Raw genomic sequence first — 15091 nt, 5'->3', positions numbered from 1 at the left:
ATCTGTTGAAGAATCCCGACAATATTGTCAGGATCAATCCATCTGCCTGATTGACAGCTGGGTGCACCTCTCAGTGTGCAGCCGAGAGCACCTCCCCAGCCTGGTGCTCCAGTGAGTGCTAAGAGGGGCAGAGCGGAGAGCGATGACTGAAAGTCGCTGCTCCCCATTCTGAGCAAACTGTGAACTGAGCGATTAGTGGTCATATGATCTTTCAGTTCCCAGGCTTACAGCTGGTGTGGGAAGGCTGCAGCTAAGGATGAGCTCTGGCGTGTTCGCACATCCCACGTGCAGAGCCCGCCAGGAAGTTGGCGCTGCACTGCGCTAATCACAGGCAGTGAGACATTTTCCCGATCTCTGCAGCCGTGCATCGGGACAATTCCGAGATATTTCCAGTACCTACAAGTAAGCCTTATTATAGGTACAAGTGGTGTAATTATTATTATTTATTTTAATTCTGCTATGTGACTGACATGTAACAATTTGACCGCAAAAGTGGAAATTCGGTGCGCCATAGTGCACAAGAATTGGGTGCGTTACCGGAGATGACAATAGAGCGTTGGGCTGCTGTTTAAGTGAATAGCACTGCTATGTTACGCCATGGACTGAACGTGAAGAAATAAATGTAGTGAGCTTAAAAGATAAAAAGATTTTGATAACTGGAAGTGCAATAACACCCAGTTATAGTACAGATGAGGAATTTGTGGAATTGCTGAGTTCTACAGAACGTCATTCTGAAGACTGATTGCACCGCTCAGACTAAACGCTGATAATAGATGGAAAAAATCGCAATACCTAGCAAAATACTGGCATATTTTCTGCAGTATGTAACCATCTATTAACAGTGTGATAACATCTTTACAAAGTAAAAATAAACACATAAATGACAAGCTGACGTGAATCTGTCAACCTAGTCTACGTTCTGTAATATAAACATGTGGGTTTATTTAGTGATCGGAGAAAATCGCTGAGCGCAAACAACACTGTTCATCGTAACCAGTCCAAAACTATCTTCTACGAATCACACTTCTGATTGGTTAAATACAGAAAGCATTGTTCATTGTTTCAAGGATAATTTTTGCCTGAAGTTCTACAATTAAAAAAATTAAAAATAAAACGAAGAGAAGAAGCATGATGAGAAATTGATAACGGATCATAACAAAGGTGGGGGTCGCATTGTCCTGCAGGATGCCAAGAAATCTAAGCGTGCCAAGTAGCATAACACCCTGGAGACCATGCAGGCTGCTCTGGAAAAGACTGAATCGGGCTCTTCTGGACCCACACAAAGTGGCATCTGACAAGGTTGACCCCCATCTGTTTGACTTCTTGGAGTCTGAAGGCCTGGAGAATCAGGTGACGACTATTAAAGAGGAACTGCAGTCTGCTCACATCATTTGTAATAAAAACATCTTTGCCATTCTGAAGCTTCCCTCCAACCACTTTTCATATTATTTTATATATATTGTGATTCTGTACTTGCCAAATATGCTGCAGAAATCTCCCTCCACTAACATTGGCTGCATTCATTTAAACTGTGGGCAGCTGAAGCTGCTGCCTGTTCACTTCCTGGATTCACACCGAGGCACAGCTGCAGCTCTCATTGGCCCTCTTATGACTCATCCCCCTCTCTTCCTGGCAAACTCTCAGAACGAGTGCTGTGCATGATGTCATAAGCCTAGGCTAATGACCTACATGCTGTGCAGCAGATTGCCTACCCATTTAGCCCAAGCAGATGATGTAAAATGGCTGAAGATGACATCACACTTAATTTGTCTCTTCTGCAATAAAATAAACTTGCCTGCCTGCTTGCACTCTTCTTTTTACACAAGAAACAAGAAGTGGGCTGTATAAGGTATTTTCTGGCAGAAAAAAAATGTTTTACTATCCAAAGTTAAAACAACAAGGGCAGAGGATTTAATGGATGGAAAGTTGGAAAAAAATTACTGGAAATTCCTCTTTAAGCAGCTTGGAAATTACATCACCAACCTGAAGCGCCTTGGGGTGCCCAAGAACAGCATGGGCAACAACCTGTTTGACAAGCACACCATAGGAGAGAGCAGCTAAACTGTATCCCGCCCATGAGGATCCAACCAGTCTATTCTGCTTCAGCATTCCTTTATTCATGTGGCATAATTTACATTACGTATCCCTGTTACCTGAAATGGACCAAAACCTTTTTGTGATATTTAAATAGGTGCAGCAGGGATACTGCTTTGTCAACAAGTTTCCAATTAAGTCTTTTTGCATAAAAAACAAAACAACAAAAAAAACCATTGGACCCCCAGGCAGTGCCAGACTTTTCTTAAAATGAAGCCCTCCATCTGTGCTCTGTCAGTGCTTCCTTCATCTGGCCTTCCTTCCATTTAGGCGCTCTCCAGCCACTTAAATAGCTGGGCCTCGATGACATCACTCCTATGGTTGTGCAAGGGAGTTGTGGTACAGTATGTACAACATACTCCGGTGAGCCGTCCATTCAGAGCGCAGTGCACAAATGTGATTATCTTCTAAACGGTTCACCTTTTAGGTGATTATAGGTTTGCCTGTAGGTACAAGTCATAAAGTGGAGTTTACTACTGCTTTAACCACTTGCCCGCCCGCCCACAATGTACTGCAGGCAAGCAGCCGGTGTAGGCTAAGCAACATACCTATATGTCGCTGCCTACTTCCGGGTGTACCGGGTGGTTGTACACAGCAGGAGCCTGTCGGTAAGTCCCAGACAGCTGATCAGCAGGCCTCGGCCATGAATCATTGTGTACAATCACAGCCCAGAGCTCTGTGTTGATAAAGAACACAGAGCTCTGTACAGAGGGAGAGATCTGTTTAGTTTGCAAAACAGGGATGAGAAACTGAGAGATCTATTAGTGAATTCAGCACACTTTACATACATTACAGATTGTAAGCTCTTCTGAGCAGGGCCCTCTTAATCTTCTTGTATTGTATTGCATTATAACTGTATTGTCTCCTTTTTATATTGTAAAGTGCTGCGTAAACTGTTGGCACTATATAAATCCTGTATATTAATAATAGGTGCACAATTAACCCTTTGATTGCCCTAGATGTTAACCCCTTCCCAGCCAGTATCATTCGCACAGTGACAGTGTATAGTATTATCCCTGTATTAATGTCACTGGTGATGTCAGTGGCAGTTGGTTCATAAATGAAAATTCCAGTGTATGTATACCATAGTTTGTAGGCGCTAGAACTCTGGCACTAACCAATTAATATACACTTATTGGGATTTTTTTATATTTTTTTGTTACCAAAGAAATGTAGCAGAATACATTTTGGCCAAAATGTATGAAGACATTTTTTTTCTATTGGATATATTTTATTCCAAAGTGAAAAAAAACAAAAAAAAAACATATATATATATATATATATATATATATATATATATATATAATTTTTTTTTGTCTTATTTCATTTATATCACAAAACAATAATAAAAAGCGCAGTGGTAATCAAATGCTACCAAAAGAAACTCCTTATTGTGTGAAAAAAATATATACATTTTGTTTGAATACAGTGCTGTATGGGTGTGCAATTTCCAGTTAAAGTAGCGCAGTGCATAAACAGCCTGGTCATGAAGGGGGTCAATGATGCGCAGTGGAGGATTGGGCACCTTGATGGGCCAGTTTGGACCCATTTTTGGCCCACTGTTTGGTTATATAGATTTCATTTGTAAACCCATAATTATGTGGAGTGCACCAAAGCTATACACAGCATTAATGTTCCTACCATACAGATCGCACATGTTTTAAATATACTATAATTGACAAAAGACACATGGCCGTTTTTCACATTTTCAAGGAATTTCATTGCATCACTTATTTGTGTAACATCACTTTTTACATTTTGAAAATCCATTTGGTATTTTTTGCTTTGGATCAAGACTAATTGGATGCTATAAGGCAGAATTTTTTTTTTTTTTTTTAAATTTTACTGTATCTTTACCCCTTTATTGGAAACATTCACAAACTGTATCTGTGCCAACAATGACTCTTATAAAAAGATATGGAGATGTGTTCATATTTAATTAACATCTATAACAGAGGTTTGTGGTCCCCGCTGATAGGTAGGCTGGAGCTCCATGTTCCATCCAAACATTAGGGCCTTCGGGGAGAATGAATGAGGCCGTTTGTGTTAGAGTGTATACGCATTTCTTGTCATTCCACTGAGTTACAATGTTACACATGGGACAGTTACCTTTTGACATTACACTGTAACAAAATGTGTGCTAATGTTACCAATATGGCATGTTTTTACTACATACTCAATTGTTGTATTCACAACATTGCTGGCTTTTATTATTTTTTTTGACGTTTTTGTGATGTTTTTCATAACATAGTTTGCCTGTTCTGCTGTATTTAAGCTGCAAACTTCTATTTTTTTTTTATATAACCTGTGTACCCGGTGAAGGGCGGGGGCACCTGGAACTGTAGTACTGTACATTTTGCAGTACCTGATAATAAAGCAACATGGAGATTGAGCAAAATATGGCGTGTGGTGATGTCTTGGACAATATTTCTATAGTCACTCAGATGTTTGATGGGAACATTGTATTTGTTCATATAGGGTGGAAAGCAACAAATATATATTTGTGTTCATTTTTTAATTATTCAGTGGAATAACATCCTCACAGGAAGTCTCTAGCTTACAAGCCAACCTGTTTGATTGGGCAGCTGTGTGTCAAATGAGGTTTAATGTTGATAAATGTAAAGTTATGCACTTGGGGGCTAAGACATGCATGCGTCGTATATACTAGAACAGCTGGAGGAGACAATGGGGGAGAAGGATCTACATGTTCTGGTAGGCTTAAACTAAAACTAAACCTGTTGATTTAAAGCGGTGGTTTAAAACCCTGCAAGACATTGGCATATGCTAGTATGTAGGACTGGGGAAAATTTGATTTAAATCTTGAATCAAGTGGAGAGGTCAAATCGATTCACAATTTCAGCAAATCTTTTTTTGTTTTTTGTTTTTCACCAGGACCGGCGCTGACATCGCGCCGGTCCTGAGGTGCTGCGGGCAGGAGTTTTTTTAGGCAAGGCCGTGGCTTCGGCCTAGTCTGTGAGGCCAGACGCTGCGGAATAGGCCGAAGCCACGGCCTCGCCTAAAAACTTCTGCCTGCAGCTCCCTAGGTCCGGCGCTGACACATCGCCGGTCCTGAGGAGCTGCGGGCAGGAGTTTTTAGGCGAGGCCGCAGCTTCGGCCTAGTCCGTGAGGCCGGACGCTGTGGACTAGGCCGAAAGCCATGCAGGCCGAAACCATGCAGGTTTAGGAGATATTCACTGTGCCTACAGACAAGTCCTATTATAGGCTTACCTATTGGTACAAGTGTTAAAAAAAAAAAAAAAAAAAAAAAAAGGCTTTACTTCTGCATTTAAAAAAAAAAAGTTACATTCTTGGCATTCCGGGAATGTTATTGTCACATTGGTTGTGCTCTCAATCAAACTGTCAAACCATCAAATAGCTGGTGCCATTTGCAGATCAAACTGAAGCTTACAGAGGAAGTAAACCCTGATGGGTTTTGCTTCCTCTTTTGTTCCCTGCAAAGAAAAAGCACAATGGTCTAGTATGCATCGCATACTAGCCCATTATGTGGCACTTACCTGCAAACTAAGCCTGCGCTGTCCCCGCTGGTAGACACATCCATCTTCTCTCCCCTTCCTTCCGGGGCCACGGACTCTGGCTCTGTGACTGGTTGGAGCTGCATGACATCACTCCCGCACATGCGCATTGGAGCTGGCAGTCACGGTACTCGCTCTGGAAGAAATGGCTGGGAGGGCTGTTTCTTCACAGTGCATGTGCTGATGACATTGGCGCACTACAGGGTAAGTATCTCCTAAATGGAGCACGTTTAGGAGATATTTACAGTATTTATAGATGAGCCTTATTCTAGGCTTACCTATAGGTACACAATCTAAAAAGGGGTTTAGAATCACTTTAAATGGCAGCTTCCTTGGCTGAAAAGCATAAGAGGGTTTAGTTCCACTTTAATAATAGCATGCAATGCCAAGCTGCAGTTTTTAAAGCTAGCAAAATACTTGCTTGTATCAAAAGTGGTATAGACTCCAGAGAGGATATCTGAAAAGAAAATGTGGGCAGGGGGCATGGAGGAGCTCAGCTATGAGGATAGATTAGAGGAACTGGATTTGTTCTCTTTTGAGAAGAGGAGATTAAAGTGGTTGTAAACCCTCTGGGACAACTTTAGCCTACAGGTAAGCCTATATTAAGGCTTACCTGTAGGTGCAAGAAATATCTCCTTAACCGACACGGTTAAGGAGATATTTTACAAAAACTGGGCGCACTGACCGTGCCGCAAGTGAAAGCGAACGTGCCTGCATGCGCCAGAGTGACATCATCGCCGCTCCCGCGCTATGACTGGCCGCAGCTACGATGACGTCACTCCAGCGCATGCGCACGGGAGCCATCAGTGATGGCACGTTTGCCTTCACTTGCGGCGCGGTCAGTGCGCCCGCTTTTTGTAAAATATCTCCTTAACCGTGAAGTCACACTGGGTATCATGGCAGCGACGGAGGACGTGGACGAGGGGGGCTTCGATCTCAGGTAAGTTATTCATAATGAGCTAGTATGCTATGCGTACTAGCTCATTATGACTTTGCCTTGCAGGGTGTATTTTATTATTATTTTTTTCAGGCTTTACTTCCTCTTTAAGGGGGGTTATGATCAACATATGTAAATACATAAGTGGTCCATATAGTGAACTTGGTGGTGTTATTCACTTTCAGGTCATTACAGAGGAAAAGGGGGTGCTCTTTTATGTCTGGAGGAAAAGAGATTAAGCCTTTACATATGGAAAGGCTTCTTTACTGTAAAAGCTGTGAAAATGTGGAATAGACTCGTTGGCTAGGTTCTGGCTAGCTAAGTAGATTGTATTAGAAAAGAGCTGGATGCATTCTTAAATGAACATAATATAACTGGAAACAAATATTTATAGGTAAGTTTGAGATGGTGAATATCCTATTGCCTCTTAGGAGGATAAGGAAGGACCCCCCCCCCCCCCCCAATTGAAGAATATTGGATCATGTTGTGTGGTGGTTTTTTATTTTAGATTTTTTCCTTCTCCTGGGTACACTGTGGAATAGGGTTCCTATATATGGAGGTTTTCTATTTTTTTTTTTTTTAACCAGATAGACCAAAAAGTGGGTTTTCAGTTTTTTGTTTTGACGTGGAGCAGATTGGTTGAATTATCCCAACACCACCCAGAAGGGACTAACCTACAGAGAAATACCCAGCAGCAGCCTGTGTGGTATGTGCTGCAAGAAATGCACATCTATTGATATGACTGGCATTACAGCAAGTAATATGTGCCCATGTTGGGTCTAACATATACTGTTCAGTTACCAGGGAGACACTACTGGCAAATGCAGAGCATAGGATGAAAAGTACTGCGTTTTTTGGCTTTCATAATATAGTATATCGGATCGGATTGGATGATGGTCCTATAGGTCCACCTAAATAACTGACAAGCAGATCCGATCGGTCCGCCATATGAAAGGGGTCTAACTGTATTTGAATATTTACACTTTGGGTACTGGGAGGCTGTCCTTTCGGTAATCCACCTCTCGTTTTTAGATATGATGTTTGTATTTCTATGTACTTACACTACATTAGGCTTAACTTTGTTGTTGGTAAAAAGAACAAAATGTATATTTATCCACTGGTGGTGTGGCTGTTTCTGTTAGGACCTGTCTGTTTTTTTTTTTTTTTTTTTCTGTTTGTTTTTTTCTTTCAAAAATGAGTAATCATCTAACTTGAGTAAACTAACATCTGATTGGTCGTCTGTTACAGTAATTGGTCATCACACTTGGCTGAGCTTTATTGAATAGTCATGATAAATCTAATCAGCCAGAGTCCCTCACACTGCCCTTATATAAAGTTGGGAATTGATTGCTATAGACCAGGGAAATGCAATTAGTAGACCTCCAAATGCAGAACTACAAGACCCATGAGGCATAGCAAGACTCTGACAGCCACAAGCATGATTTCCAGAGCCAGAGGCATGATGAGACTTGTAGTTCTGCAAAAGCTGGAGGTCCGCTAATTGCCTATCCCTGCTATAGACCATGAAAAGAGATCTTTCTTCAGACCTTTTGATAAATGTGGCTGATGGGGGAAGGGTAGGCCCTGTGAATGGTGTGTGGTGGGTTGGTGGGGGTTATTTCTTAGATGACCTTTGTTGTGTCAGCTTACACGTGTGAATGAGTAGAAGCAGCTGCCAGACTCCTTGTCATCTGTCATTCACGGTTAGGTAGAGATCTGTCAGTTTTCCTGCAGGTGCATGCATGGCCTTGTATCATCAAACTAATGATAAGGCAGATGAAGTTTTTGGAGAACACCTACATGATTTAGGAATATTAGAGAGGGTATTAGGACGAGTTTACCGCTGACACTAATCCTATTATTTTTTAGGATGATTATTTTTAAATCTCAAATTCTTTCTTCTGCTGCTACCTTTTAAATTCTTTTATCAAAAGAATAAAGCAGCTGTAAACTCAAATACACAGATCAGACTACTACTTCCTTGGATATATAACCCAATGATCCCTTTAGTTATGGTTGTACACCTGTGTAAAGGTATTCATAGACCAACAGAGAATAGGACAACCTTTTATCTAGTAGATCATCCAGATAAGTCCTGCACACAGCCACCCTGATGAAATAACTTCACATCAGAAGCCCCCCTTCACATCAAATGTCCTCCCATGGCATCAGAGTCCTCCTATTACACAGTCCTCCATCACACATCCCTCTAATCGCACTTGGCCACCCCATCACAGAGCCCCCCGATCTCACAACTTCTACCATCAGAGAACCTCTACAATCACATAGACCCCCTCATCACATAGTCTCCATCGCAGAACCCCCCCCAGTTACATAGTCCCCCCTCATCAGAGCCCCCTAATCACACAGCAGCCCCCATTAAAGAATGTCCTCATCATAGAGTCCCCCTCATCAGTCGCACAGCCCCCCCAGTCACACAGTTGCCCCCCAACATCATAGAGTTCCTCTCATAAGTCGCACAGCCCCCCTGTCACACAGTTTCCCCCCAATCACATAGTCCTCCTCATCCCAGAGCCCCCCAATCACACAGCATCCCCCATTACAGAAAGTCCTCATCGTAGAGTCCACCTCATCAGTCGCACAGCCACCCAGTCACACCGTTGCCCCCCAATCAGAGCCCCCTCTTCACATTAGTGCCCTACCTTTAGAGTACCCTACCATAGAGACGACATGCGTCATGCCTTAGTGCATCTTTGGTTGTTATAGTGCTGGCAGTTGCGCATCTGCACTATGGAAACTCATGAATCTAATCCAGGGAAACTGGGTTCTGCACTTGTGGCATCCTAGGGGAGCCTAAATGGCACCCCTGTTAGGAAGCACTGGTCCAGGGGACCAAAGGTGTACCTGCATCTTTTTTGAAGTCCTATGGAAGCATGTTGCATAGTTGTGAGCGAACCCCATAGACTGTAATGGAAGTTCTGTTGTCGGATGAAGGCCAAATGCAATAAATCACACTGGTGTGAACAAGGACTTACAATGGGTCACCTAAAGTCTCTTATATTTCATCTCTCGACCACACAAGAAGATTCTTGGTGGGACAGTTATGTTCAGCACATAAACTTATTGTCCATCCGTTTTAATTCCAACATAGGCCTGAATTCAGTGTTCTCTTATAAACAGTCTATTTCTAGATTCCCTTATTTTAGAGATTGTATTGTCATGCTGTGTGGTTTAGAAGTGGTGCTAATGGACTGTGTACCTATTTATTTTAAAAAGCTTATTAACGAAGCCAATGCAATAAACAAGGATGGCGGGCATGGTTTGCACTAGCTTCTTTAGAACGGTCTCTGTCGAGGGGATTTGCATTGCTTGATAATAGATCTGTTAGACAACACTGGAGAAAGAAAGATTGATAACAAATACAGATTTAAGTGCATGTCCCGCCAAAACTTGTTGTTGTCTTGGATAGATTGGGGACATTTTGGAATCCCTGTCTGTTTTTACTAATGTCCAGAAAGATTCCCCCTCATTTTCTATCCTGCTGACATTACCAGACAGGAAGTGAGGGGAACTCTCCAACAGCAACACAGACAGGGCAGTTGTACAGAAGTCAGTTAGTAGACATGGATCGAAATGCGACTGGGTCCCTGCTAAATCTGCTGAATTTTGGGCCATGTATGGGCAGCTTTGGGGGTGGCTAAAACCTTGTCGGAATATATTTTCTACAGTATATGTGTCCTCGTTTCAGATTCTCCTACACTTCTGCATAGTTATATACATTGTCCGCAGAACAAAAAATTTGATTTTCTACAGAAATCCAAGATGGCAATAAAAGCAGACAGATTCTAATACTTCCACACTCTTACATAATGACATTTTTAAATAAAACTTTCTGCTGTGAATACATGCCTAATTTTAAACCCAGTGATGTCCTCACCATGTCTCTGTGCTTCTCTATGCAATACAGGCAGATCATGGCTGGTGGGAGAGGCCAGCAGGTGCTGTACATAGCTTCCTGAAAACATTCAGCTCCCTGCCTTAGTACTTGTCGTAAGAGTCCTCAGCCCTGATGCAAGCAGTGGGCTGACTTTTGGAAGAAATTACTCAAATATCAAAGTTGATGGGTGGTTGTCAGTCTGGAAATGTGATTGATACTAGGCAGACTGTATTTGCGTGCCGGCCTCCCTAGACAATGCCCTGGCATGATGCCGGGACTCCATGATTGAAACAACTGAAATCCAGCGAAGGGGCAGGCCAGGGACGGTCAAGCTAAATGATGCTGGATGTCCTCCAGCCGAGAAATGAGGCAGACACTATCTCACTTGCTATATCTTTTTATGCACACTCTGAGCATCTCACAGTGTACTGTTTAAATCAACAGCAATTAAGCAATTTTAATACAGAAGCCTGTACAACTGAGCAAGCCGGTGTTCTGGCGTATAGAGTCCGGGCATCACATAGTGTCCACTCCGTACTGTGCATGCGCAGTGCGGAGCAGACGAAGCTTCGGAAAATCTCCGAAGCTGAACGGCGCCTGCGCCGTGAGTGGAGGTGGTCGCCCCACCATCCAAGCGGACATAGGGTTGTGAATTTTAGAGGGCCCCTCGCGGGCGAGCTTCACTCGCCACGCTTCGGGCTCGGCCTCGCTGCGCTCGGCTCTTTTTTATTCTAACTCTATGTCTACTTGGATAGTGGGGATAGAACCTGGACTCACGGCGCAGGCGCCGTTCATCCTCGGCAATTTTCGGAATCTGTGTTCCTGTGTACTGCGCATGCGCAGTACGCAGGGGACACTATCTGATGGAGGACGCTATTTGACAAGACACCGGAAAGTAAGGCTGGCGTTCAGTTTTAAACATTCTTCAGCAGTATATAATCTTGATATTACATTTCTATGAATAGGTTGGGGGTGTCAAATTAAATTTAATTGCGGGTTGCATCATCAGTATGGTTGCCCTCAAAGGGCTGGTTGTATCTGGGTGCACTGCATACAGAGTGCAGAATTCAGGAGTGTGTTAAGTACTGAGTGCAGAGTTTAGGAGTACATTACATACAGAGTTCAGGCGCTACGTTCAGGGGTGCTCTACAAGTCTAGGAGTTCTGGCTGCAAAATTGGGTGCGAGGCCCACATAAGGCCTAGTGGACCTTGTGTTTGACACATGTGGAATAGGTCACATACAGTGCCTTGAAAAAGTATTTATATCCCTTGAAATTTTCCAAATTTTGTCATCTTACAGTCAAAAATCCAAATGTATTTTATTGGGATTTTATGTGATAGACCAACACAAAGTGGCACATAACTGTGAAGTGGAAGGAAAATGATAAATGCTTTTCAATTATTTTTTTACAAATATCTGAAAAGTGAGGCATGCATTTGTATTCAACCCCCTTTTTAGTCTGATACCCCTAACTAAAATTCCTTCAGAAGTCACCTAATTAGTAAATGGCGTCCACCTGTATGTAATTTTAACCTCAGTGTGTATAAATGTAGCTGTTCTGTGAAGCCTTCAGAGGGTTTGTTAGAGAACCTTAGTGAACAAACAGCGTCATGAAGGCCAAGGAATACAACAGACAGGTCAGGGATAAAGTTGTGGAGAAGCTTAAAGCAGGGTTAGGTTATAGGAAAATATACCACGCTTTGAACATCTCACAGAGAGCAGTTTTCAATCTATCATCCAAAAATCAAAAATAGGCACAACTGTAAACCCACCAAGACATGGCCATACACCTAAACTGACAGGCCAGGCAAGGGGAGCATTAATCGGAGAAGCAGCCAAGAGGCCCATGGTAACTCTGGAGGAGCTGCAGAGAGCCACAGCTCAGGTGGGAAAATCTGTCCAGAGGACAACTATTAGTCGTGCACAAATGTGGCCTTTATGGAAGAGTGGCAAGAAGAAAGCCATTGTCGAAAAAGAAAGCCATAAGAAGTCCAATTTGCGAGAAGCCATGTGGGGAAGACAGCAAACATGTGGAAGAAGGTGCTCTGGTCACAGGTAACCAAAATTGAACTTTTTTGCCTAAAAGCAAAAACACTATGTGTGGTGGAAAACTAACACTGCACTTCACCCTGAACACACCATCCCCACCATGAAACAGGGTGGTGGCAGCATCATGTTGTGGGGATGCTTTTCTTCAGCAGGGAAGCTGATCAGAGTTGATGGGAAGATGGATGGAGCCAAATACAGGGCAATCTTAGAAGAAAACCTGTTATTCTGCAAAAGACTTGAGACTGGATCGGAGGTTCGCCTTCCAGAAGGACAACAACCCTAAAAATGCAGCCAGAGCTACAATGGAATGGTTTAGATCAAAGCATATTATTGTGTTAGAATGGCCCAGTCAATCCAGACCTAAATCCAATTGAGAATCTGTGGCAAGACTTGAAAATTGCTGTTTACAGATGTTCTCCATCCAGTCTGACAGAGCTTGAGCTATTTTGCAAAGAAGAATGGGCAAACATGTCACTCTCTAGATGTGCAAAGCCGGTAGAGACATCCCACAAAAGACTTGCAGCTGTAATTGCAGTGAACGGTGGTTCTACAAAGTATTGACTCAGGGGGGCTGTATACAAATGCATGCCACACTTTTACTTATTTATTTGTAATAAAAAAAAAAAACAGTGAAAAACCATTTGTTTTCCTCCCACTTCACAATTATATGCCACTTTGTGTTGGTCTATCACATGAAATTCCTATAAAATACACTTGTTTTTGGTTGTAACATGACAAAATGTTTAGAATTTCAAAGGGTGTGAATACTTTTTCAAGGAGGCACTGTGTATTGATTATTAAATTCCTGGAAAATACCACAGATGGTTGATTTATCGATGGAATATTTGTGGTTTTCATGGTGAAACAATGTTTTCTGTCTCCATGCTTTGACCGTATAATGCCCAGACCTCACTTGAGGCTGTGAAAGGTATAGTAATGACTGTGCAGTAATTGATGCTGTCGTGTTCTGGACAGAGAAAATGTAAAACTATAACTCTCCGTCCTGCAAGATAACACAATTAGCATGCTTCCCCTGAAATTTCCTATCATTATGTGCTCGGGCGGCCTTTGTGGTAAGCCTGGAGGTGCACTTTGTGAGAACTATGCATTCAAATCAAAGGGCTGCTTAGGAATCTGAATGACTCACCCTAAATGCACAAGTTTCTCTCACAAGGCGGCTGCTGTCCAGGTTCAGCATACAATTGAATTGAGCCTCCTGGCGCCCACTGGCAAATGGAGTTGGCAAGTGAGGGATGGAGGAGTGGTGCCAGCAAAAATCCTGGAAGTACCCCAACATTTGCTGAACACAGGGATCTTGCTGGATAAATTGAAACCTATTTTGTATATTTGTGCATTTAAAATAGACATTTTTCAGCATAAGTACCAAAATACTATGGAAGGGGGCAACCATGTACAGGAAGTGGCATGATGAGAATGACGAGTGACATTGCTTTGTGAACTCTTGTATTGTCGAGCCAGTGTTGCAAAAAGATTTGATTCACCGTTCTGTAATGACGCAATCTGTATTTATAATAATTATTGGACTCTTAACAGAACTGGTTTACATTTTAGTATATTTCCTGTATACATATTTTCAGAAATGCACATTGTAATGGTTGTTTATGTCTTTGCAGAGATCTACGCTTTAATCGAATCAAGGATATTCAGCCTGGTGCTTTTAAGCATCTGAAGAATCTGAACACTCTGTAAGTTGACTTTCATTTTTTACAACCTGTTTTAATTCCCTATTTGATTTTCTTTATACCTTTTATTTATTAAAAAGGTTTCCTGACTTATTCTATACTGCTGTGTCTTGGAAAGTGATTAAAGCGTAACCCCACCTCTTGGCAGTTACTCTTTAATCATTTTTGCTGGTGGAGAAACGCGTTTAGTTCCTGGCTTGTTCTGAAAGGAGTAACAGTTTGCAGCGGAGGAGCAGGTATTTGACACACCTGGAAGTGTCAGATACCTGCAGTGGCTGCAGATCAGGAACACGGCAAAGCCTAACTCCATGTTCACCTTCACATTAACCACTTAATCCCCAGAAAATTTGGCTGGCCAAAGACCAGAGCACTTTTTGCGATTCGGCACTGCCTCACTTTAACTGACAATTGTACGGTCGTGCGACTTGGCACCCAAACAAAATTGACGTCCTTTTTTCCCCACAAATAGAGCTTTCTTTTGGTTGTATTTGATCACCTCTGCGGTTTTTATTTTTTGCGCTATAAACAAAAAAAGAGCAACAATTTTGGAAGAAAATTTTTTTTTTGCTATAATAAATATCCCCCCAAAAAAATGTTAGTTTTTTTTTTTTTCCCTCAGTTTAGGCCGATACGTATTCTTCTACATATTTTTGGTAAAATAAAATCACAATAAGAGTTTATTCATTGGTTTGCACAAAAGTTATGGCACCTACAAAATAGGGGATAGTTTTATGGCTTTATTTTTTTTTGGTGGTGATCAGTGATTTTTATTGTGACTGCGACATTATGGTGGACACTTTTGGTGCTATTTTGGGACCATTCACATTTATACAGCGATCAGTGCTATAAAAATGCATTGATTACAATGTAAATGTG

At 42.1% G+C, this 15091-nt stretch overlaps 1 protein-coding gene across 1 annotated transcript in view; it reads left to right on the top strand.

Annotated features, from left to right (window-relative positions):
* The window catches only part of PXDN (peroxidasin), a 236317-nt gene that overhangs the window by 68293 nt on the left and 152933 nt on the right, over positions 1–15091 (top strand). The window contains exon 2 of the mRNA XM_077488703.1: positions 14147–14218. Coding sequence (XP_077344829.1) covers positions 14147–14218 — 72 coding nt within the window. The remainder of the gene's footprint in view (positions 1–14146; positions 14219–15091) is intronic.

Source organism: Lithobates pipiens, unplaced genomic scaffold (genome assembly GCF_037356315.1).
Source record: "Lithobates pipiens isolate NorthernLeopardFrog02 unplaced genomic scaffold, aLitPip1_a1.2 Scaffold_18, whole genome shotgun sequence".
Lineage (NCBI taxonomy): Eukaryota > Metazoa > Chordata > Amphibia > Anura > Ranidae > Lithobates > Lithobates pipiens.
Note: the sequence above shows the minus strand (reverse complement) of the source record. Positions and strands in the feature narration are given on the sequence as shown.